This window comes from Megascapheus bottae, chromosome 2 (genome assembly GCF_031878675.1).
Source record: "Megascapheus bottae isolate mThoBot1 chromosome 2, mThoBot2.hap1, whole genome shotgun sequence".
In the NCBI taxonomy this organism is placed as follows: Eukaryota; Metazoa; Chordata; class Mammalia; order Rodentia; family Geomyidae; genus Megascapheus; species Megascapheus bottae.
The window spans coordinates 33741227-33768136 of NC_143510.1; the positions used below are offsets into that span (position 1 = coordinate 33741227).

The window sequence follows — 26910 nt, forward strand, 5'->3', positions numbered from 1 at the left end:
AATAAATAAATAATTTTAAAAAATGGTGCAGAATTAGTGGTGATGGCTCCATGAACCTGCATACACTGAAAACTCAGAATCCCATTACTTAAAATGACCAGGGTATTTGAATTCGATTGCACTAACACTTATTAGGAAAGAAATTCCTGCAGCTTTATGAGGCTCTCAAAAATGCCAGACTGAAAATGCTACCTTGCTCTTCTTCTACCATTAAAAAAAAAAATGTAGATAAATGATAGAAGAAAAAGGATGTAGAGGCCAGACTGGACATGCATGTTTAGGATATATGTAAACTATGATGCTGCTTAACACACACACACTGCCTCCTCTTTCTTTCCAGAAAGAATTATGCCTGCCACCATGCTCTGCCTATGAATTCACAGGCATGGAAATCCGCAGCTAGAGTTTATCCTCCTGAAGAAAACAAATTCTCAGGATTTCCAAAGAGTTTTTTTTTTCCTTGAGTAATTATTTAATAATGCTGTGGAAAGCAGAGTTCCCAATGGCCAGCCATTCAAAAAATAAGAACAAGCCAGAAGGCAGAAGGAAATGTCACCACAACAGGGAGAAAATAAATTAGTTAGATTAAGATTACGATCTAACCCCTTTCTGTGGTTGGGGCAGACAGATTTAAAATAATCGCACACTGTTTCTGGAAAATCCTTCCAGAGGAAAAGCAGGGCAATGCAGCTGTCTGACTATATGTTTTGATGTGACATTAAAATCACTGAAGCTGATTGAAAATGGATATAAGTGACCAGTGTTTCTCTTTGTAGATATGCTGGCCCTATGTGTCAAGAGTAGATCTGTCTACTCCCCAGGCACCACACGTCAGCCCTGCCAGCAAAGATGCAGTTAAATGGGAAGCCCCAGGATCTAATGGGGCCAGGATGCTGGCCAACATCAAAGAGATTCCACTTGCTTCCCTTGTGCAATAAACTCCTTTCACCCAACATCATTTCACACTTTGAGAGTGCAAAGTTCACTCTGATATTGGTGGCTTTCTCACTTTGTAGCTTTTTTGGCAAATGCCCCTCGGCCTAGTTGTTCATTAATATATAATCAGAACATTAAAAGCATTGTTTCTCCTTCTATGGGAGGTTGTGTCCAATTTAATAAAGCCGACATCGTCCCTGAAGTAGAAGCACCACCTTGAACCTGGCACTGAATGCAACGATGCACGCACAGCCCAGAGGGTCTGCAGGTGTGTGTATGTACATGAAAACACACGCAAAAAGTATTTCCCAAGATGTTTCTGATATTCCCACATGACAAAGAAGCAAAATGAAACGCTATCTCACCACAGAAATTGATCTGGTATTTGTTTCCCCTTAATCCTTTTAGCACCAAATGACTCGTTGCTGCCAAAACCTTTACAGGAAGTAGTGATCTCCACAGCAGGAAGACAACTAAACAAGAATCCATGTCTTACACACTATCAGGACTATGTGAGAATGCTGTTTCCGTACACTACTTTTACTTTCAAATCAGGCACACAAGATGACAACTCACTTTGGTAACCATGTTTACTTTGCTGAAAGCCACATTCTAAACATGGGCTCATTTGTAGAAGGGAAGCGGCTTACAATCCAACTTTGTTTATGCTCCAAGAAGGTTTGACAGAAAAACCACATCAATTTGTTTTAAAATAATTTCCATTTGCTGGAAGCTGTTCCTGAAGGGTTCTCTGCCATGCTAATCTGCTCTGATTTCTACCAGCTGTAGGTACCATGCACACTGGCCAGACACGGTGGCTGTGGCACAAGACGGCTGGGCTAGCTCTGCAATGACAGTAGCAACCTGGAATCCACAAGAACACTCCAACACTTCCCCCTCCCCCATCACCCCTGAACACAAAAGCAACACGGACCTAAGAGAAATGTGAAAACATGTCCTGATTCAGAGTCCAAACCTTACTTCGTTACCCAGTTGGAGCAGTTTTCTACATAATTATACCTGTGTTCTCAGAGCATACCAGCTCTGGTCCTACAGACAGGGATCTGTGCTCCAGCTGAAGGCCCACAGCAGAAGATACCAAAATTAGTTACTGGGTAGAACATCAAAACTCCCCAGGAAGGAAATGCAAAGAGTAAATGTCTGAGTAATCCATGAGAAGTATCCAGCCTCACCATCCAGTGCAATGCAGATTCAACATCCCAAAGCATGTGCCTAGGAATAAAAGTCAGCAGCTCGACTCCATGGAAACTGGTTGCCTCTTCCTTGTGAGGAAGTCGTAAGCATCAACATGTCCTCGAAGTGCCAATGAGTCATGCCTGTAATCCAACTACTCTGGAAGCTGAGACCAAATGATCCTAGGTTTGAAGCTGGCTGGGGTAGAAAAATCTGTGAAAGTATCTTCAATTAACCAGCAAAAAAGCCAAGCTGGATGAGTGGCTGAAGTGGTCATTCATGAGTGCCAGACATAAGCAAGCAAGCCAAACTAGCACAAAGAGCTGAGTTCAAGCCCTAGTACAAGAAAGAGAGACAGACTGAAAGACAAAAAACAGAGCTATGAATATATCTGCATACCCCAAAGAATCTGAATTTGGCAACTCAACCTAAGAAAATAAGAAATGTATAAATAATTGCATATGCATGTTATGTGCACACACCCACAAAAGCTAGCAAAGTTTGGGGAAAGAAACTTACATGTCCAATGCCAAGGCTTTAATGATTATTTAGACCTTATTTTTCAAAACTTTAAACCCAGAGAAAATAGCCATGACAGTGAGTTGTTAAAATATTACCTGAAGCCAGGAACTGTGGCGCACACCTGTAATCCTAGCTATTCAGGAGGCTGAGATCTGAGGATGGGCACTCTTATCTCCAATTAACCACTAGAAAATTGGAAGTGGCACTAGGCTCAAGGGATAGGGAGGTAGCCTTGAGCTGAAAAGCTCAGGGACAGCACCCAGGCCCAGAGTTCAAGCCCCACGACCAACAACAAAAACAGCAACAAATGTGTGTGTGGCTAATAATTTCAATTATTTTTTATTTTGCAGTTTCCTCCATATTCAATATAAATTAAAATTAAAGACATAGTAACTAGGCTAAAAGGTCAATACAACAAAAACACCTCAGAGTATTTCCTCTTTCATTCAACTAGTCCAGCTCACCAGGTACAAAAGCTTCCTGGCAGAATCACAGCCCAAGGCCTCTGATGATTCAAATCAACATCTAAAGGGGATTTTACAGGCAAACAAAGCTCCCAACTGCTATTTGTTAGCATCTCTAAGAAATTGCCTAGAGATGACCCACAGTCAGTCTACAGTAACCTCCCTACCAATGGAGTTTGAGGGTGGACAAATGCTGAAGCCACACACCAGAAGTCTTCAGAAAAGGAGCCAGGTTTAGAAGTCTATCTTCAGCCTGGAGCCTCCTGCTGTAGAAGTTACTTGGCTTCATCCACTGAGATCAGGGACTCTGACTCTCACCTGCTCTGATTCCTGCGGGCAAGGAGAGCAGTCCCTCTCTCCTCCAACAGCAAAGAAAAGCCACTTTGGCCTGGTTGTCCTTTTTTGTCAAAGTAGAAGTCTTAGCAAAGTAAGAGTCCCAACAACCAAAACCAGCTGCCTGGCGAGTGCTCAGCATAAACTGAGCAAAATAACCACAAGGGGAAGGGTGTCTAGACAGCTTGGTCTATGTGAGGAGCAACCCAACCCTCCCCAACAGACTCCACAATAAGACTCTGGCAAAAGTGCAGATGAGAGACCAATGTCAACAGCTGGGAAATGCACCATGGACACCCTAATCCAACACAACTCAGAGGAGAGCTGGGGATACCCAGCCCATCTGTCAGAGTAGCCAGTGCCAGTCCAGCAGGAAAGTGTGTCCAGGGACTCCATGTAGGAGATAGGTCCCATGCAGTGCTTCCACTGAAAAGGAATGTCAGTGAAGATACTTAGGATTAAAACACCACCTTCTTAAAATTCAAGAGGGACTGTTGGACATATTGATGCACATCTATAATCCAGTACGTGGGGGCTGATACTGGAGGAGTAGGAGAGTTCAAGGCCAGTAACTCTGGTTCTGTAGGTTAGAACCTTCTTGTTCTTCCAAGTTTCTCTACAGGAACACTGCAGTGGGAGGGAGAAGAGGCTACCAAACAAGCAAGAAATATTTAGAAATGGACAGACACTTGAGTCTTGAGAAGTCTAAATGACTCTATTTTGTCTGAGAACAGTTATTTCCATAGGAGTTGTAGAATTATAGATGGGGGGAGATGGGGAGATATCAAATCTGTACACCAGCATCTGTACTATGCATTATGTGACCCAAGATTCATGCTAGATTCTAGAAAAATGGTGGTGGTAATAAAGAAAGATCAAAAAAATGATGCTAGTTATTGCATGCTAGTAAGGGAGCCACTTGTCAAACAATCATCGAAAATATCTGCAGGAAGTAGTAAAGGCTCTCTAGAAAGGAATCCAAGTTAAAAGGAACATAGTAACTGGTCCAGGGGAAGACACATTTAAGATGGATGGAAAGTCTACGAGGCAAATACAGAACCGTTCTATGAAGCACAGGACAATATAGGGTCTACAAAATGCCTTGCATGGCAACACAGCAGACAGAACCAGCAAGGACAACACAGTGAAGCTGAAGAGGTGGAGGATGCCCGCCCACCTGCAGGATTCATGTGTTCTAACTGTGACTCTGTAAAGACCCCTGTCACTGATGGTAGAGGGCCCAAACACATTACAGTAAAATAACTCTACCCCCACCCCCAAAGTCTACATATCACACCAAAGAACGTAATAGAGGCCAGGCACTCATAGCTCGAATCAGTAATCTTACCTACTTAGAAGGCTGAGACCTGGGCCAGGAGTATGGCCTAGTGGTAGTGTGCTCGCCCTAATGTGCACGACGCCCTAGGTTCGATTCCCCAGAACCACATAACAGAAAAGGCCAGAAATGGCGCTGTGGCTCAAGTGACAGAGCAAACAGTGTCCAAGAACAGTGCCCAGGCCCTGAGTTCAAGCCCCAGGACTGGCAAAAAAATAAAAATAAAGACAGGCTGAGACCTGCAGAAATGCAGCACAAAGCTAGCCCAGGCTGCCATCTCCAATATAAATAAACCAGGATGAAGGTGTAGCTCAAGTGGTAGAACACCAGCAGAGTAAGCTCAAGGCCCTGAGTTCTAAAACCTACTGGAGGAAAGCTCTCTGCTTTCTTCCATCTCGCTGTTGTATTCCCTTTTATAAAATGAAGGGTAAGGGGCTGACGGCATTGGTAACCACAGAATTTCCCCAAGACCACAAATATTTCCCAGCGCCACCCGGCCGGAAGCATGCCAAGGATTTCAAGCAGAGTATAAACTCCATCAGCAGGCTAAACTGTTTATATGTTCTTGAGTTAAAAATACACCACTTGGGTCAGCGTTAACACCAGGGCCTTATCACCAAGGCTGTTTGTGAGCTGGTTACACAAGGCTAGATGACGACTTGCCCATCTTTTAGATGGCCCTCGATCTGCAAATTGTCTAATGATACATCAGTGAGATTAGAATAAAGCCACCAAATATACACGCATTTGAGAAAAACACTTTCCAAACCCAAGGATACTTTACTGTTTATAAATAGTTTACTTTTTTTTGATCCCCAAGCATATAATATTCGCAGTTGCTCCAGAAACCAAAGAAACATGGAACAGGAACACAAACCACAAGCTAACAGAAACAATAAACAACAGATGGCAAGACATATGCACATGTTACCACCCCCTTCACCAAAGAGGCCAACCCAAAAACAATTCTGACACAGAAGCCTACCGTGATCTTCAAAAATCACATTCAGGACATCATCAACAGCATACCAGCTGTACGGCTAACACTGTGCTAGGTGCTCCAAGCCACCAAAGGACTAAAGGACAGATGAGTGACCTCACGGAATTCAGATGTGAGAGAGTAAGAGAGGCAGGTCTAGTACTATGATTATATAAGTCAAGGACATACATGTTTGTGTTCTAACAACTGGTAAACCCTACAAACCATTCGATCACTCTGCGAATATATTTCATAGGGTTAAGATAGTGATCAATTAGCTGAAAGAAGATGTATCCTTTTGTAAAAACATAAACTGGTACTGCTACACTTGCAGTAATAATCCTCCTCAAGCTTCTACTATGTGTGAGGCAATGATCTAAAATTCATTTTTGTTCTTGTAGTGAACAACTAAGTGAGGTGGGCAGGAAGAAGCTAAGAAATTGACCAAGGCAACCCAGGCTTGAGAGATGCCCTCTCACCACTGGAGCCACCTAACAAGGCTGCTTCACCCTTCCCCAAATCCCTCTTCTTATAACCAAACATGTGGAACAAAGGATGAGGCCTTTGTGTTCTCCTTCCCACCTGGAACTTGAACATTGTTCTGGGCTTTTCACTGGTGAGGAAGGCCTGAACTTAAGAACTCAAGACTAATGCTTAAATAAGTTCCCCTCAAATCATTCTTAACTATTGATTCTGATTAGTTCATGTCTATGGCATTAAAAAAAAAAGTGTTGTCTATCTCAAAACGAAGGGCAGGGGTCTCAATAAATGTGGTTTTCATACTGCTTTCCCTATATGGACATTATCTATTTTTAGGCATCACAATCTCATGTTCAATCACTCTGCCAATTTCACCTCAATGCTAATTCTTTACAACTGACTAGAATTTTCCAACTGTACTGTAACTTTAAGCTTTTATGCTTCTTCTACATTTAAAAAGAATGCCATTTCCCAATATATAACTCCCAGATGCAGAATTCACAGATGATTCATCTCACAGAACAAGTGTTTTGAGACATCAGCTCCAAATAGAGGAAAAACTTGGAATCCCCTTCTCCCTCAAAGCAAGAACTTGCCTAGATCTGCTTTGCTCCACAAAGTTTGTTTTCAATTATATTTCCAAATTCTTTTTAATAATAACTGCGCAGCTTCTGGCACCAACACATCTGACTCTTTGAAGTGGTTCTCCAGCAGAAAGTAGAGACTAAAGAGAAAGGTGGGGGGGGATTATAAGGGAGGACAACCATCCATAAGTTTTGGTTTTTTGTTTTGCCATCCATAATTTTTGTTGTAAGTCAAATATTTTCTCCAGAAGTTCTCTCTGACACAGAATCACACAAACAAGATACTGGGTCTTCTCATTGAGGGTCTACACTATGAGGCACATTGACAATTGATGAAAGCCTAACTTGCCACTCTGTCCATTCCACTGGCACCCGTTAGTACAAAGGAAATTGTACCTCACCCATATTTAAGTTCCCAAAACACCTCTGGGAAGACTTCCATAGAGGTCAGTGAGAAATAATCACACTTCAGGGGTGAACCTCAGAAGCCCACAGAGACAGGGAAACCATGGGATCAGTTTTGCTCTTACTGTACCAAGGCTCAAGATGGAGTGGTATGAGGCGTCACGCAGAATCATCCACCCAGAGCATTCCTAGGCACATGAAACAAAATGGGCTTGCTGGCCTCCTAGCCTAACTACAGAAAAAAGGGATGTGTGAAAGTTACCTACTCAGACTGAATGAAAATCCTCTAAGGAAGGACTAGTAACAAATTCCTCTGAGGAATGTCAGGTGGTTACAGCACTGACCCAGAAGGGGCTTGAAAGATCATTTGCATATCTTGATGCCAAAATGAACAATGGAACAAGCTCATCATGAGGTCTTAAAGGAAAAACATTAAAAAAAAAAAAAGATAGTTTTCTGGATTATTTTCTTTATTCCAGAGTTTGTCTCTTAATTCCTGTTAAACTTCTGTCAGGACATTTTCTCTCTAACTTCATTGCATTTTACAGCACCCCCAAACAAAGGTTTGAGTCCAAGAACATACTCTAAAGAAAAAAACAACAAAATAAAAAAGGAAGGGTAAATCTTCATGTTTTTATTTTTTAAAAATTTACATGATTAAAGAGTTTTTTTAAGAAAAAAGTCTAAGAATTTCTCATGAAGGAAAAAAACGAAAACATTAAGAACACAGAAAATAAAAGCTTTTAACATGTGAATGATAAACAGACCAACTATGACAAGAATCAAGATATTTTAAGAACAATGTTGGATCAAAAGGAAACCAACATAAACTTAGGTAGATAGGTAACTAGATATGAACTGGACCCCCCCCACCCCAACAAAAGGAGAAAGATTTTTAAAGTGGAAAAGCTACTGGGCTATAAAATGTACACCAACATACATCTTATTGAAAAATAAACAAGAAATATTTCCCCCTGTAATAAGATGTGAAAGCTGCTTTAAAACCCACTGTCCATGCATATAAGCAACATCAGGCTGGCTGGAATAGCACAGTGAGTAGTGAGTGCCCTAATCGCCACCTCTGCTACTGAATCTGTTACAGGACAGTTTTTTTATCAGCAGCACCTACAACTTCACTTATCCAGATATTCATTGCAGTAGCCCTAAGAAAGTTCCTAGAAAATGACCCTTTCAGATAATATGCCTACAAATTCTTGCCCTTTCTCAAACCTAAATTATGTTTTATATATGTATTTACCCATACGAGAGCTTGAACTCAGAACTTGGGCACCATACCTTAGATTTTTCACTCAAGGCAGACATTCTATCACTTTAGCCACAATTCTGCTTCTGGCTTCTTGTAATTGGAGATACGAATCTCAAACTTCCCTGTCTGGGCTGGCTTCAAACTATGATCTTCAGATCTCAGCCTCCTGAATCGCTAGGATTACAGTTGTAGTGAGCCACTGGTACCCAGCTAAACCCTAAATTAAAGATCTAAAGTCTTCCACAGTTTTCCTTGGTCCAGAGGGGAAAAGGAGAGAAGACTGAGAATTCCTTATCTGAAATGCTTGGGGCCAAAATATGGCAGATCTCAATTTTTAAAATTCTGGAATATTTGCATGGGAGTTGGACCCATGTCTAAAACACATTTGTTTATGATTTACATACATCTTATACACATACCCTAAAGGTAGTTTATAGACTAATTTAATTATTTCAGGCACAAAAACAAAGTTTCACAATATGGAACTTTCCGCTTGTGGTGTCTTAGCCTTTTCCCCTTTATTGCTTCATTATCCATCTGAGGACTCCGAGAACTCTAAACATACAATAAGTACTTATTTAAGCAGATTATCTTAGATGTGGGTTAATTTATAAAACTTATCAGTAAATCCAAGAACAGTAAATTCACTCCCTTTCTTCTCAATTAGACTGGAATCATAAACTCGAAAATGAGTTTGGGAAGTCGTATATCACTTGATAGACAAGAAATCAGGTGACCAGCCCAGGTCACACTGTCAATCAGCAACAGAGCTGGCACAAAACCCATAGTCTCCTAAGAGTCAGCAAAGTGCTATTTTTCTACTGTCACATCCCTGCCTTCATAGCTTTAGAAAAATAACATTTTCCTTTTTGATCAATAGTTTTCTTCCTATTTAGTCAAGAATTCCTTTGAGAAACTTGCCAAAAATGTAGGCTCCTTGCTACCAGAAGTATGCAACTACAAAGATTTCATCCATGCACATTTCAGATACAAAACACTCCTTTGGTCCAAAGAAATGTATGGAACCTAGAAACTTTACATCTTTAATTTAGCTTTTAAAGAACTTAAGGATTTAAGACAAGCAAATTAGAGAATGTGAAATAAAATCCCCCAGATCCCAAGTAAATTAACATTCAGGGCAGGCTAGTCTTGACTTTAGGAGTGTTAAAAATTGAACATGTTTTACTAATACCTAAGTATTGGGAAGGAATCAGGGCGGGGGGAGGGAGGGAGACCACAGAATTCTCCTTATAAACATTTCTAATTTTTCTCTTGGTCAAATCATAGCCCTTAATGAAGATGAACCACCCATAGCTGAGAGCTCTATACAGACACCAACCAGAGAAAACAGTCAAGAGGAATTTCAGGTGAGGCAGCCCTTGACAGCTACACAGTATTTATTGCAGTTTTCTTGCTGGATCTCTTTTCCAAAGGAGGAGGAGGAGGTCCCATCCCATTTGAACTGCAGCTTCTGCATCCATCACTTGGTTGCATCAACAGCCCACTTCCTGGAAGCTCCTTTGGCTGTTTATAAAATTCTGCAAGCACTAGGAGCTTGTGTGCCAGAAACTCACACTAGCCCAGGTAGAGGGAGAAAATCCCAGACACAGACACAGACACACACAGACACACACACACACACACACAAATTATTTTAGTTAAAAAATAAAAAAGATGTAGACATAATACATGACACTGAACCAAGGTTCCATACTCCTGGAACCAGAAAGAAAAATGTTCTCCCAATTTGCAAAAAAAAACATAAATCCATAGTCAAAAGTTCTCAAATTATCCATAAATTCTTTGAAACTTTTTGGTGTGCGCTGCATTGTTCCTAAACAGAGAAACACTGTTTAAAAAAAATGATTTGTGAATGGTATCTTAAGTTTTTAAGATTTCAGTTTTGGGCCAGGAGTGTGGACTACTGATAGAGTGCTTGCCTAGCATGCATGAAGCCCTGGGTTTGATTCCTTGGTACTACATACACAGAAAAAGCGGGAAGTAGTGCTGTGGCTTGAGTGGTAGAGCCTAGCCTTGAAAGGACAATGCTTAGGCCCTGAGTTCAAGCCCCAGGACTGGCCAAAAAAAAAAAAAAAGGAAAAAAAAAGAATTTAAGTGTTAAGATTTAAGTCTTGTATCTTAAGATTTAAGCTTAGACCAGAGTTTAAAACTGACATTGTTGGTCATGCTTTTAAACTAGAAAATACACAATAATAAAGCTAAATTAGAATTTCACAGGCAGAATATGGAATTATCCTATACACTATGACAAAAACGAATGAAACAGGACTAACTCCCATTCAGAGTGCACCACACTGCTGCCAACATAACCTATTCCAAAGGAACCAACAAGACAGTAGAGAAATTAAACCATGGATGTCTATAAAACAAAACAGATCGCTCAGTAGATACTTGGAAAAATTTCCAAATCTGTCTGATGTTTAAATTGAGCCCAGAGGGTTCTAGGCACTTGGTTCATTTCTTTTTTTTTCTTTTTTTCTTTTGAGGATTCTCCTAACAGGTTTCATCTAACTATTTAAAACAGACTAGGGTAGACACAGCTGAAAGGTCAGGCAATACAAAGTAAACAACAGTTAATTCAGATTCAAGACTTCACTACAACCAATGGTCATTTAAGCCAGTATTAATAATATCTGAAATATAATTTTTAAGTGATCCATTGTAACTGCTTTTGTTCACTAATGGATTTCAATCAACAATTAATACTGTGTTAGAAGACTCCCAATTAGGGGAAAGAGAGAATGGAAAGCATACCAGAATTGCACATTCTGAAAAAAGATTAAGCACAAAAAGACTTTCTAAACACCTCCTGCAGAGAAAAAAAAAAAAAACCAAAAAACCAAAAAACCAAGCCCTATGTTGTGAGAACATAGGAACTAGACTTCCCACAGTATAAATCAATAAGCATTCTGTAAATACATACCCTTCCAAAACTCTCTTTGGGAAAATAGACAAAATAAGTTTTTTTTTTCCAGAAGTTGCTCAAATTCACATTTTTTAATCATCCCTTAGTAAACAGTATCATGAATTATATCTTTATGAAAATGCCATTAATATTTTTAAGTTCTATACATGTACAAAGGAAATGATGTCCTTTAGATTTAGGCTTAAAGAAAAACAAAGAATATGAAAGGGATCCTGGGAATACCAGCTTATATCTGTAGTACTGCGATGGAGATGAGGATTACAGTTCCAGACCAGCTGAGGAACTGGACTGCCACAAAACCCCATCTCAGTGAAAAAGTTGAATCACTACTGTCATCCCAGCTATAAGGGAGGTAATAAGGATTGACTCTTCCTTACAAATAACTAAAGGCACAGAATGTCTGAGGCTTATGTTTGTAGTCTTACCTACTGGGAAGGCTGAGATCTGAGAATCATAGTTCAAAGCCAGCTTGGGCTGGGAAATCTGTGAGACTCATCTCCAATTATCTACCAAAGAAAAACCAAAGTGGAGCTGTGGCTCACTAGCCTTGAGGAAGCAAAGTTAAGGGATAGCACCCAGGCCTTGAATTCAAGTCCTGGGATAGGCACAAAAAAAAAGTAAAAGGAACTGGAGTGTGTACTCTGGAATGTGACAGAACACCTGCCTTGCAAGTGTTAAGGCCATGAGTTGAAAACCCCAGCTGAAAAAAGAAGGGGAGAAGATCCAATAAGACAGGTCATGACTGTTGAAGCTGGGTGAGCTACACGGTACGTCTGATATTTTTCTGTCCATTATGTAGATATATGCCTTGCTCCATTTTTTAAAGGAGGTAGGGGGGAAGAATGTAAAGCATCTTGCTGCATATAAAATATTTCCTTAACTTAAAAATATTTTTTTAGCTAGACGTGGTGGCTCCTGCCTATAATCCTAGCTACTCAGGAGGCTGAGATCTTAGGATCACAGTTCAAAGCCAGCCTGGGCACTAAAGTCTGTGAGACTCTTATCTCTAATTAACCACTGGAAGATTGGAAGTGGTGCTGTGGCTCAAGGGATAGAGTGGTAGCCTTGAGCTGAAGAGCTCAGGGACAGTGGCCCAGGCCCAGAATTCAAGCCCCTTGACTGACAAAAAAAATATATAATATATAGTATATATTATATAATATGTACATATATTATATAATATATAACATATATAATATATAGATATATTATATAATATATATATTAAGGGGCCAGGAGCATAGCCTAGTGGTAGAATGTTTACCTAGCATGCACGAAGCCCTGGGTTTGATTCCCCAGAACCATGTACACAGAAAAAGCCGGAAGTGGCGCGGTGGCTGAAGGGGAAGAGTGCTAGCTTTGATCAGGAAGTGTCCAAGGACAGTACCCAGGCCCTGAGTTCAAGCCCCAGGATTAGCCTTCTTTTAAAAAAAATTTCTATCTTTTGTAGCATCTCAGAGGAAAAAGAAGCTACATCTGCCACAGGCCTCTTATCAACCAATAGTAATCCAACCCCAAGTGCTAATACTTAAGATAAAAATGCTTTCACACACAGAGATTGTAATTAGAGATTCCCTCCTTGAACACTTGTTTGTTAAACTTGTCATTTAAAATATGATGTAAACATAAGCCATATAATGAATGATTGTTGTTCTTAAGGTACTACGTTATATCTCATCACTTTTGCTGTCCCTTGGTTATCTCATATTGTTACACTATCTCACTTTGTTACCTGATATATCGGATATATTTGTATTTGGTTATCTGAAATTGGATAGGGAACGGGGGAAAACAAGATGAGGGGTGGAGGTGGGGGAGAGGGAAATGGGGACCAAGACATGTGAAAGGGTATCAATGTATGGGAATTAATGCACCATCTATCTGGCAAATATCATGTAACCCTTCTATTAATTACAATAAAAAAATATATGAAAAAAATAAATAAATATGAAACCAAAAAAAAATGCTTTCAAACAAAGAGCCTATAAATCTACAAAATTTGGAACTAGAGGCAGATTATTTGCCCCCAAATAAGAAAGTGTTCCATCCTTCTCATTGCATCTAATAGATAATCTAGGGAAAAAAATTTCAATCAGATAAGCAGTAAAATTACTTGAATGGAAGGAACAAGGACAGAGTAGAGGGAGGGGGATATTTGCCAAAGGCCACATAAAGGAGAGTTAAAAGATTGAGGCCTTGGCCGGGAGTTTGGCCTAGTGGTTAAAGTGCTTGCCTAGCATGCATGAAGACCCGGGTTCGATTCCTCGGTACCACATACATAGAAAAAAGCCGGAAGTGGTGCTGAGGCTCAAGTGGTAGAGCTCTAGCCTTGAGAAAGTCCAAGGACAGTGCTCAGGCCCTGAGCTCAAGCCCAGGACTGGCAAAAAAAAAAAAATAAATAAATAAAGTTTGCATTTGAATTATTAAAAAAAAAAAAAAAAAGATTGAGGCCTAGTGGTAGAGGGCTTGCCTGGCCTGCCCGAAGACCAGGGTTCAATTCCTCAGTACCACATGCATAGAAAAAGCCAAAAGTGTTTCAGGTAATAGAGCTCTAACAATGAGAAAGTCTGAGGACAGTGCTCAGGCCCTGAGTTCAAGTCCCAGGACTGGCAAAAAAAAATAGTAATAATTAAAAAAAAGTTGTATGGGGTATTCTTTGCTTTTTGTTTCCAATAAGCTTTGAAGAGGAAAAAGCCCTCCATTATCTCTGTAGCTAATTCTGCTAGTGGGAAAAACCCTCATTTCATCTACTTTCAGTATCTGCAGGTCATAAAAGGTTAGAGACCTGCCTCCCCCCAAAAGTTTAATGAATAATTAATGCAAAGCACTAAAGATAGGCCGTGCTTTCTTGAAACCTTCTTAGCACTGTCTCTGCCAAGACAAACTGACCAAGTGGTGATTGGAACCCGCATCCTGGTTCATAAGGAAGCTGAGACATACTAGGTCCTGCAAAGATGAACGGATTGGTTGTTCACAAAATAGGCTTTACCGGTTAGGCTAGATTAAATAGTAATAAAGGCTCAAACAATTGTATCCATTCACATGGGCAGGGCTGTGAACATGTCCATTCACAGGGGAAGGGATTCAGATACAGGTGCAACAAGAGCAAAAGCAAACAGTCACTGGCTTTCCAGGTGGCATCCTTGCCAGGCTCCTCAAATGACCCCCACAATTACCATAAGATTGTAAACAGACCAAAACAAATGAAATGTGTTCTCAGCATACAACCCAACAATTGTCTGCCCTACCAGTCCTCCTCCCTCAAGTCTTTCCAAAGAGAAGTGGGTGCAGTGAGGGTGCAAGCCAGGCCTAAAGTCTGTAACCTAATCCCAATGGGAGAGTTACACAGCTATTGACAGAGGGGCACGGCTTACTTCTTGGTAAGGTTCAGTTTCAATGACATGCTGGGACATAATGGGATAAAATGATTAGTTTAAGGACCTCTCACTTCCCTGCCTTTTCTACCCCCTTTCCCAAAAAAGTAATGCTAAAATAAATAGTCAGCAGTATTTGTACAACTGGAACAGATTGTAAACTACTTCAATAATTTCTGCTAATTGTATAATTTGCTGCAACTGTTTATGGCTTCCTGCCTGTTCGTCTGAGATTTCCATGGGCACATGAAATTCCACTTTATATGTATACTCAGCTCTTAGGGGAAAATGCTTTTTGGATTGTGAACTCTGCTGTTCTCTTACCGTAAAGACTCCTTCACATTAGAAAGGTAAACTTTTTCCAGAAAATGCTTTGTCATTAGGAAGTCAAACTTGGAAAAATAAGCCAAGGATGCAAAATTTGAGTTACTGAGGCCTTAACCTTCAAATTATGCTCCAGAATCATTAGCTCCCCACACTGAGAACTGGGCCACACTCAGGCATCATCTGACTTTGTCTTTAAAGCAGCTATAAGACAGAATACCATGACCCCCACCCCTTTTACAAATAAAAGAGAAGAGCTTACTGGAAATCGCATGTGTAGTTTGAGAGCAGAGATCCAGAAATAGATCCTAAAAATAATTTTCAGTCTATCCATTATTACTGCTGGATAGCACCACCACATTTAGCAGAAGAAAAGTGAAGAAAGTTCCATCCTTACTCATCCTGCACCCCTATCATAATAATCTGACAAGAGACTAAGGAACAGATGAGTCGCAAGTGTCTCTCTCTCTCTGTATTTGTTATCTGCTTTGTATTTATCTGCCTGCTGGTTGCAGGTTTGAGCTCAATGCCTCCCACTTTTCAGTTAGTACGCTACCATTTCTTGGTTATTTTCACTTTGGAATTTCAATGACTTCTTTGTTGGGGCTGGCTTTGAACTGTCAATCCTCTGATTTTAGCCTCTTGAGTAGCTACAATTAATGCAATGAGCCAGTCCCCCCCACACCTTTTTTTTGTATGTGAGATTTTTGTTATTTTTTGAGATAGGGTTTCATTACATAGCCTAGACTGGTCTTGAACTAGTGGTATTTCTTTATGAACCATCCAAAGGTAGGATTACAGGCATGCCAGCACAAAGACTATTAATAGGTTGTAAAGAACTCAAGGGGGAACGCAATGATCATAAGAATCAAGGAAATGAAGAAATGGCTTTTTAAATAATAGTGACTTTTTAAAAATAGAATGTCAAGAATTATCACCTGGGTTTCAAAAGAATATGCAGTGAGTGCTTGGATAAAAACTATAAGTAGGCTGGGAGTTTGGCCCAGTGGTAGAGTGCTTGCCTAGAACTCACGAAGACCAGGGTTTGATTCCTTGGTACCACATACATAGAAAAAAACGGATGTGGCGCTGTGGCTCAAGTGGTAGAGCTCTAGCCTTGAGAAAGCCCAAGGACAGTGCTCAGGCCCCGAGTTCAAGTCCCAGGATTGGCACGAAAAAAAAACAAAACAAAAACCTACAAGTAATAAGTTGTACCAACTTTTAACACTGTGGAAATATACAAAACATAAATCCTTTGGAAAAAAACTCAAATATTACCCCCACAAAAACAAATGAAAGAAAATAAACTGACAAATTTCACTTTGATCAGTGAAAAACTGCAATCTTCATTACTTTCCGTAATCTTTAAACTTAAAAATTTCAACCCCAGTTACATATCTTTAGGTAAGTGACCAATTATTTAGTCAGTCTGGAGTACTATCCGAAACTATTGAGTCCTATAAAATTCCTTGGGCAAAACAAAAATACAAACCAACAAAAAAATCAAGTTCCAGAGGTCAAACTATTATAAAAAGTTTAAGTTCTAGTCTTAGAAGTTCTTATCTCCTCTACTTCTTTGTAAAGCAGATAAGGACAAATCTGAGTTTCACATTGATTCCAGAACTTGAAACAAAAAGCAAAAGACAAGCATAGCAAGGACTGAACCCCAGAAGGAGAAGGAATAGACCCTTTATGTAAAAATAACACCTAATTATCATGGCCCCTAAACTTTCACAAGCCAGAGAACATCTAAGATTTTTGGACATTTTCCCTCCCCTGCCTGGGAATTTTTTCCTCAGCCCTTCCTCATGTCTCAAAACAATGCTTTCAGCCTTTGAAACTGCATCCATTGTAAATAGCTCTGAATATTAACACAGTCCAGAGTTCTGCTCACTTGTAAAAGACCCCCAGGGTTTCACAACTGCAGTCACTTGGGAGGTGGACTGGGTCGTCACTGAGTAAATGTCACCAAGCACATTCAAAAGGAGCTGGTACATTAGGCTTGCTCATGAAACCTAAAAGTTCCTCAAACTATGGGGTAAGGCAGAGGAATCCCTTTTATGTTTTAAACAAATGAGAAAAAAAAAAAAGACCTGGTACAGCCAACATCCTTTATTGCTTACAGCAACTTCCAGCTCAATGATTCCCACTTCTAAATTTCCGTCACCTGTGAACATTACTTTTAAAATAACCATAGGCTACTCTATTTAATCAATCTACATCCAGACCTTCCTTCCTTCAGGGCTTTAGCAGGTGCACAACAGTGGTCCAGGTGCATTCATTCACACAAACCCCTGTTGCTCTCTTGGGCATTCCTGCCTACTCTGAAAAAGGAGGATGCTGAAAAGACTGAGCCAAGGAGACACTCCTGCAGAAAAGGGAAAAGGCCCTTTCATTGTGAGCATGGTGTCTGAGGGCAAGAGAGGTCAGCCAGAGGGCTTCCCAACTGGTCAGGGAAGCTGTGCTGGGAACCCAAGCAAAGGAATTAACCCTGGAGGGGGAAGCTGGATAGGAGAGCAGAAGAAGCACCATCAGGAACCAGGTCTCCCCTTACATAACACTTCAATTTCCACATCTTTTCAAAGATGTTCTCAGGAATTACTATTAAAAGGCATCCTCAAAGGTGAACTTTGTTAAATCTAGTAACCAAACATAATTAGAAAAAGAAATCAACACACTCTTAAAAATAAGTTCCTTTATAAAAGGGCAAAAGAAACTTGCGTGGAGTTAACTCAAAGGGAGGGGAGGATCTACAAGGCTAACTTCATAGTGGGCAAAAAAAATAAAAGAAAAAAAGCTAGGCAGGTACCTGTGGCTCACTCCTATAATTCTAGCTACTCAGAAGGCTGAGATCTGAGGATTCCTGTTCAAAGCCAGCCCGAGCACTAAAGTTCGTGAGGCTCTTATCTCCAATTAACTACTAGAAAACCAAAAGTGGCACTGTGGCTCAAGTGGTAGGATGGTAGCCTTGAACTGAAGAGCTCAGGGATGGCATCTAGGCCCAGAGTTCAAGCCCCACGATTGAGCTGTAATTTCCTATCAGCAGAATTTAAACACTTCTTTTTCTCAAGGCAATCTGTGACATTATTATTTGCCTGAAATCTACCTTTGTACAAAACAGACATCAGAGAACTAGCAAGATGTAGATTATCTACCATCCAGAAGAAAGTGAGGCTACCCTTCAGACACATGCCTCATAGAAGAAAGAATTGTAAACTCAAAGGAAGCACTCTGAAACCTTATATACTTGTATACCATACTCTTGGAAACACTTCCAGTGCAATATCTGCAACGACCCTGTGTTCAAAATGCTCCCTAAGGCTGAGCTCAGAAGTCCAGTGTATAATGTACGAGAGGCTGAGAACTTGATTCTCCACACTGCAAAACAAATGTGGTTCTCTAGCCCAAACAACCTAAAACATTCAGACATTCAAGGTCCCAATGAGCTCCCCTTAAGTAATAGGGAGACATAAAGAAAACTGGGCAGTATAGAATGTCTAATGACCATTTAGGAATGTTATATTCTTCATTTAAGTAAAAACAAACAAGGGGTATCAATGTTCGAGAACTAATGTACCTGCTACCCGACAAATGTAACCCCTCTATACATTACCCCTACAATAAAATACAATAAAAACAACCCTCAGTTTAGGTACTAGAAGGATTTGGTTATTTAATTTGCATAAACAGAATGGGAAGTAATTTCCAAACCCTTAACTCACAACACCCTGCACACCTGGGCCTTGAAACCCAACTGTAAACTCTAAAGAACAAAGGCTGTTTGCCTCACAACTACAATGGCAATGTGGATTGTGCTTTCTCATGTGATCTGAATTGCTACTCATGTGCTCAAACCATCAAGGTTAGATTTGAACTACCCAATTAGGTACGCAAACCCACAATACAAAAAGACCCAAATCAGGGCTGGGAGTTTGGCCTAGTGGTTAAAGTGCTTGCCTAGCATGCATGAAGACCTGGGTTCGATTCCTCGGTACCACATACATAGAAAAAAGCCAGAAGTGGTGCTGAGGCTCAAGTGGTAGAGCGCTAGCCTTGAGAAAGTCCAAGGACAGTGCTCAGGCCCTGAGCTCAAGCCCAGGACTGGCCAAAAAAAAAAAAAAAGACCCAAATCAACAAACTTGTTTTCATTGGGTGTGCTTTTGTCAATGTCCTTGCATTTGAATCCCAGACATCTTCCCTCCCAGGAGTTTAAGAATCAGGGTTTGTCCTTCCACTAGGATCCACCTGCCTCCCCTCTCACAACTCCAATAAGCCATTATTTAGCTCACTGTATTTTAAGACTGCAGTATTTTGTGATTAGACATTCCTCAAGCTTATGCCACAGGTAAGATTCTAAGGTAAACTGCATTTAATAATTTTAAAACAACTTCTAAAACCACACTCTCAAAAAATAATTTTCAAAGAAAGCAAATATCTGAGTTCTAAGAAGCTCAGCTTCTTAGGTTCTGGGAAGTTGGGATATGGTTTGGCAGTGTCTGGTGCTATTTATGAATGTGCTGGATGGACCATGCCAATCTCATCTACGTAATGGGGGGGGGCGCTCAGTGATGGCTCCAGTACCGTAAGTTACTATGAGGAATAAGTTATCCTCCAGTCTAAAAGGATCCCATTTCCCCCCTAACCAGCATCATCCCAGTTTTCCTCTATTCACACTACGTTTATAGTCATCTTTCCTCAGATGAGGCTCCAAAATTAGATGCACTGTATACAAAAGGAAGAAGAAAAATAAAGTCCCATAAAGCCTCAGGTCCCATGCTATCTCAAACCCACAGCCTGGAAATTGTTTGAACTGGCTGCAGTAAATCTAGTTCATGGGCTTATAAACTAGCTTAAGGCATTTTCTAGTCACAATGGATTTAGAGGGTGTAAGCTCAGTGAAAACACAAGTTATCATATTATACATGACGACTTTCTCCACTCATGGATTGTTGAGTTGCAGACAGGAAGGTGAATAAATATTTCCATGTCTTTATGGAGATTTCAGAATAAAACTAATAGTATAAATTGAGATCTGAAACTCGGGGGGGAAAGCATGCTTGATTTCTCTGTAATGAGAAATAAAACTACACAAATACCTTTCAAAGGATCTCTATTTTGTACAGAATACATACAGAAATACACAGCAGAAATAACACTGCTCCAATCTTAAGATCTAATCAGGTTAACATACAGAATCTCTTAAAGTTCAAATACCCAATTTGGTATTTTTTGATCAGTAGACATGAGTAAAAAGATTACAATGTTAAAGGTATTTGTGCTGTGTGAAATACCACTCCTAAGCAACTGAAGGCCTAAAAAACCAACTCGAATTTTTTGCTCCAAAAAAGGGCAAGGCAAAGTGAGTCTTGTGACCATAGGAAAGTGCAAATGAGAGAACACTCTGTCCTCTCCTGGAAGTTACAGCCCGGGAACCAAGTGTCTTCCCCACAGTGCTGGACTTGAATGCGACGCAAGTCACTCTTCCAACAGGTGGTCTCTTGATCAGACTGATTCTGCCACATGATTCTATTTAAAAAACAAAAAACCTTAAGTATGTAAAAGAAAAAAAAACAACAACTTTCTAGTCTGCCTCGCTAAGACAAACAGAGATCCCATCTCCCCAGTACTGGACAGAGCCTTTGTTGGTGTTAAAAACTACCAGGTGGGCAGATTTCACAGCAGAAGCAGATACAGGAGAAGACAAAGTCTCAGGGGTCCTAGCCAGCTTGCAAACTCTATACTAGCTCATAAAACCAGATGCAAGGGACATCTTAAAGATTTCTGCCCATCTTGAGAAAAAAGATCTTAACATCTGAAAGGAATTAACTTCTCCTCACACAAGCCAGACATTTAGATCACATGTTCTATAACCAAGCCACAGGTGTTGGTTAAAACTTGCCTCACCAATTTTCACTTAAAAAGGTGCCAATGGCATGCCTGGAGTTACTTCTGTGCCTCTCCTATGTTCTCAGAAAAATAGCCAATTAAATGGAGAAGCGGACTATTCAAGCCAGGCTTTTTCTAGAAGGTACTGATAGTTCTACAGAGATGTTCATTCCTGATAGGCAGGATTTGACTCACGGACCAGATACTTTAGAAGTAAAAGAGGCAACTCTATTCCACCCCGTTTACATAAGCTTATTGATTTTTTTGTCCCCCTAACAAATCTTCTGCAACAAGTGTTCTACTAACTCCCGACAGGCCAAAACCCTGACAGCACACAAACGCGCCTCTTTCAGGGTGAAACTGCAAAAAATCGGCCAAGACCTCTGGTACCCACTCCAGAAACAGCACTAGTCTACACCTAATTTGCACCATTTTCAGAAGAGAAACTCGAGGGTAACTCCCGCCCCTTACTGGATCACCAAGCTCAAAGGGGGCCCTAGGGAACAGACAGGAAGGGTCTGGAACACAGTTCCCTAAAATGCCAACCGGGCGGAAAAGGAAAACTCCAGCATTCTCAAGGTTTGGTGTCTAACCGCCCCCTCTCCCCGACACACGCACACACACCCCCACTCTGCCTCGACCCTCCCGGGTCTCCAGTCGGCCTTCCGCCCCAACCAGAGCTAAACAACCCCGGTCCTCGGATCGGGAAGCGGCTACACGCACACTCACTCAGTAATAAATAATGTAAGTGGAACACTGGAGCCAAGAGTCACCTTCATTCATTACCCACTGGAAGACCAGGGCGCTCAGACACCAAAGAGTTGGATTACAAGAGAGGAAAAGAGAAACACATACCGACAGACCCCCCCCACCCCACACACACCCAGACGCCCTCCCTCCGCCGCAGACTGACTCAGCCCGTCACCCTCGCCTCGCACTCGCTCACCCCCACGACCCACAATCGCCCACGTTGGGGCACACTCGCTCACCTCCACACCAAGAGGCACAGTCGTTCACCCTAGTACGGATTGATCGCTCACCTCCGCACCCTCCCCACCCTTCGACCCACGATCGCAACCCTCCGGGCCCCAGACGCGCGCACTCTCCCCGGGTTCCCCACGCACGACCTCGCGGATGCCACTCACGCGAACGAGTCCAAACACCTATAACTCGACCTACTCCCCCTCCCCCCTCCCCGTCCCGCCCCGGCGACAGCACCCAGGGGCGCAGGGAGGGCGGCACTCACAGGCTCCGCGTCCAGGAGGGCAGGTCCGCGGGCGGCGTCGCCAGCCCGCGCCCGCCGCAGTCCAACGAGTCCCCAGCGCAAGTGCAGGCGGCCGCACACGGCTCCTCCGCCGTCGCGGGCTTCGGCCGAAGCAGTAGGAGCAGCAGCGGGAAGAGCAGGCAGGGCGGGCGGCGAGGGGCCCGGAGCGCTCCCCGGACCCGCCGCGCCATCTTGTCTGGAGCGCCTTCGCAAACCCCGGCGCGGGGACGGCGAGGTCCCGGGGCGGCCGCGAGCGCGGGCGCGGGCCGGCCCTTGGGGGGCTCCGTTCCCAACTAGGCTCCGGGCCGGGGCATGGCCGGCCGGCACCGGTTCTCCCCGCGACCGCGGCTCCCGCGCTCAGCGGGCCTCCGCGGTCCCGGCCGCTCCACGGCGCCCGGAGCGGGCCGCCAACTCCGCGCCCATCCGGACCGACTCGCCCCGCGCTCGCTGCGCACCCCGCGGGTCCCGGCGAGAGGTGCGGGGCCGGTGCTTCACGTCCTCCCGCCGCCCTCGGGCGCACGCCAGGTGCCGCGACTTCCAGACGGACACTCAGCTTCGCAGCCCGAGCCCGGCGCGGGCGGGCATCCTCCTGCTGGAGACCCCCGGCCGGTCGGCCGCCCGCGCGCTCCTCAGGCCCCGCGCGCCTCGCCGGCCCAGCGTCGCGGGCAGGGTCGGACTCAGCTCGGCTCGCCTCCGCGTAAGCCGGAGCCCCACAGACCTCGCGGCCGAACAATCAGCAGCTCGCCGCGAGTCTCCCCGCGGTGCAGCCCCGGCTGGTCCCCCAAGTCCCGCCCCCGGCCGCCGGCCCTCACACACCCCCTCGACTCCTCGCCCCGCGGCCGCCCGCAGGCCCACGTTGGATGCTTTGCCACAGCGCTACGCCACGCCCCTTCTCGCTGTTCATTGGCCGCCGGAGTCCTCGGAGGCCAATCTCGGACGCCATTGGAGGGTTTACCTAGATCCCGCCCCCTGGAAGCCCAGCTAGCCACCCCGCCCCCACTCTCCTTTTCCCACCCAAGGTGTGAAGGGCGGGGGACTGGGAGGAGAAGGGGTGGGGCGTCCCCCTCGCCTGTTAAAGGAGACGCTCGGGTTGTAGGTGGGTGTCGAGGACTCGGGCCGCGAGGGAGCACTTACTGTCGGGCACTCGGCATCTGGGGAGAAGAGAAAGTTGGTCAGCAAGGTAAAGCTAGCCTTTGGGAGCTGTCTGGTCCCAAGATTTTCTTCTCTCTTTCCCAGACTGCAAACAGGACCGTAAAGTTCAAGAGCCTGGAGATTTAAAACTTCACACATTTCCTCCTTAGTTTGTTTTTGTTTTTTTGAGTGGTCTCCTTCCTCCTCGGATAGCCTGGAATTCTTTTCTGCTCCTGACCTGTTCTCAATACGCTAAAAATCCAGCAGTATGTCCTTCATCACTGAAATGAATGCAAAAGGCAGAAACCAAATCTCAGAGGTACAACTCCTTCCCCGCCCCTAGTAGTTGAAGGATACTTCTGGAAATGCTCCAGGCTTCCATCCATCCAGGGATTGCTGTCGTTTTCCAAGTTTTCTGAGCCTTTTAAAACCAGGTTTGCTTTTTTTTTTAATTTCAAGAAGTTATCGATAGAGAAGAGGCAAAGTAAAAAGAGAAATAATAGTAACAGAACTAATCACTTTGGTTCTTTCAGATCAGAACATATGGAATTGTGTACGAATGTAAACAGGGCTCATGTGCACACGAAGAGTGAGCACACAAGACAAACATAGATACATAGATACTGCACACACATACACATACTGGGGGGGGGCTATTAGCACTGTACTATATAGGTGCAGCTCTGGGCATTTTGGCTCGCTGGGAAACTTCCAAAAAGTACTAAAGTTTCTGACATAACTGCATGCATTGTCAGAAATATAAGCAGGTCCAGTCTGCTGAAAAACATTTGCTCCTGCACCTCAGCCATGAGGTCACCTCTTTCCTTTAACCAAAGTTGCCAGGTTTGGTAGTCAAGTGATTGCTTTTTTGAAAAGCACACACACACACACACACACACACACACACACACTTGTGTGTGTATACACATATATAGGAGGTGCATTACTTCTCACACATTAATACCCCTTCTCATGTTTTTGTCCCATTTCCCTCCCCCACCCCTTCCTATTTCAAATAAATAACTGTATATACAATATACCAGCTAATAAAGTCAGATACTGTAACATTATGAGATTAAGCAAAGTGGTTACCTTTCTTTTTATCCCTTCCTCACTGTCTTTTTCCTCTTTTAAGTTCTTTGAGGGGGTCCATTAGCTGACCATTCAGCCATGATACCAAATCACTACTCATATAGGCGTGTAAATCTACCTAAGAAACATTATGGGAATGATGCTGCTCCTGACCCATTCTACCAAGTGCTCATTCACCATGTTTTGTGTTTCATTTGTAATCCATCTGGACAAGGAGAAAAATGTCTCTTTGCTTTCATGTCTTCCTTGTGATACGAAGGGACTGATGAAGTCTTTCATGTGGATGTTTAAGTTTTTCAAGACCAAAGAACACAAAAGAGTAATTTAATGCAGATAATTTAATGCAGATAATCATTTCCTTGAATTTGTCACATTCCACACTACACACATATACACACCACACATGTACACACACTAGCACATGTAAAATACACGAAACTGATTATATTTCTTTAGATCCGGACCTAAAATTACCCTTCAGATCAGTCCTCTTATGAGTATCATATAAAGGTTTCTCCGCTGTGAAATTCATTTTGGGGATCCCAGGTTTGGGGATTCTTCACAGCAATTGCCCACAAATCTGAAGTGTCCTCTGTGGTCTGATTATAATACCATTCAAAAGAAGGATTCCACACGAAGGAATCAGTATGGAGAAAGGGGCGCCCGAGCCTTGGCAGTTCTTCTAGTCTACAGCAAAGCATGAAGTCATGTCTATTCCTCATACCATGTATGGACGTTTGCCCACATACTTGCAACCTGTGTGTGATTGCAGTTAGAGCGTGGGCTTGCAGAACGGTGATATTCAGTTCAGGGAAGAACTGGTGTCCACAACCTAGATAGCAAGAACACAAGGCATTTGCTAATAGAACCCATGTACACAAGAGCAAATTCTGGTCCTTTCAGCACATGACCACAGCTGGATTGGCAACTCTGGATGTTCATTTTCCTCTACTGCCCCTTTCATATTTTTAGTTAGTGACTCCTTGAGTGGGTCATCCAAGCATTTTTGCTATTCCAGTTCAGTTTAATCTGCCAGAGACCAACCTCCAGAGCCAGCATGGAATCCAGTCTGCCTTGAGAACCACACTATAGGTTACTCTCCTAAAAGCAGGAGTCCTGACAGTGAATCATTCCAAACCCATGCTAGACCGAAAAACCTTGAATCATCAAGAACTGAAAAGAGGAGCAAAGAATAAGGAAGCAGGTTAATTGCAGGGATTGTTGTTTTTAAAACACACCTTCCAAGGGTTTGAATTGTAGCAATTTGCCTGAATCTAGGTATATTCAAGCCTAGTTTTAAAGAGTGTAGAGAGTTAGTTACAGCTTCCTTCCTAGTGTTAAAGAGATTTTCCCTCAAGCTAAAAGAGGGATGTGGGGGGGCTGGGCAGGGAAAGGATAGAGGTGTATAGTAAAACACTTGGCATGCAGGAGGCTCTGGATTTGTGACTGACTGCTACTCCTCCCCTTGCAAAAATAAAAAAGGAAGGAAGAAAGGAGGGAAGAAGGGAAGGGAGGGAGGGAGAGAGGGATAGGAAGAGAACAAGGAAGGAAGGAAGGAAGGAAGGAAGGAAGGAAGGAAGGAAGGAAGGGAAGGGAAGGGAAACAGCCCAGGGCAACTCAGTGTTCCAGCCCAGGCCCTGCTGTGAGGAAACCTATGTATGGTCATTTCCTTGACAAAACAAGGATAATGATATCTTCTGAAGAGGGCACTAAAAGAGTTAAGAAATGATCCATCTTAATAAAGGACATAGAGTTGTTATAAATCACTTGGGGGCCACATACATCTAAGGTGTATTTTCAAAGTGTTAACTGAATTTTAACTCTGAAAAACTGATAGGCCATTTATCTATTAGAGATAAATAATCTTCATAGGTTCTTTCAGTCCAGAAGTTTCTTTGCCAGAAATGCCACAAAGGGTTAATAATTACCTGTAAAATCCCTAAAGACTTACAGGGTGATGACAGCTTAGCTTTGAGTCTGTCTTGTATCTCTCTTCCAAGGAAAATAAAACTGTATACTCATTAACCCCTTCCTCACAATAAGCTTGTCAAAGAGATAAATTGAGGGAGCAGGGAAGAAGAGAGTATGCTAATGAGTCTTAGGAATGGAATGCAAGGAGAGAGATTTCTCTGACCCTGGTTCTAGCATTTTCCTTGGGGTGGGGTGGGAGTGAAGCAAGGCGTTTCCTGTGGCTATTGGCAGGTTGGTTGCTGGGTGCCTGGGCATGGCCTAGCCTGGGGATACTCGGAATCTGCAACAGGAATGACTGATTACTGAGGCTCAGCTATGATCCTTCAGATGCCCCTGCCCTACTCCCTGAACATTACCAGGCAACAACCAGAAAAATTCTAGAATCTGGGCACCTGTCCTTGCCTGGTGAATTTGGAATTTT

General features: G+C 42.8%; 1 protein-coding gene across 2 annotated transcripts in view; it reads right to left on the reverse strand.

Moving 5' to 3' along the window:
- Lrig1 (leucine rich repeats and immunoglobulin like domains 1) overlaps window positions 1-22580 on the reverse strand; it is a 101781-nt gene extending 79201 nt beyond the window's left edge. For both annotated transcript variants that reach the window (XM_090323763.1, XM_090323755.1), the window contains exon 1: window positions 22278-22580. In XM_090323763.1, the coding sequence (XP_090179889.1) occupies window positions 22278-22486 (209 nt within the window). In that variant the 5' untranslated portion in view covers window positions 22487-22580. The remainder of the gene's footprint in view (window positions 1-22277) is intronic.
- Between the last annotated feature and the right edge of the window lie 4330 nt (window positions 22581-26910).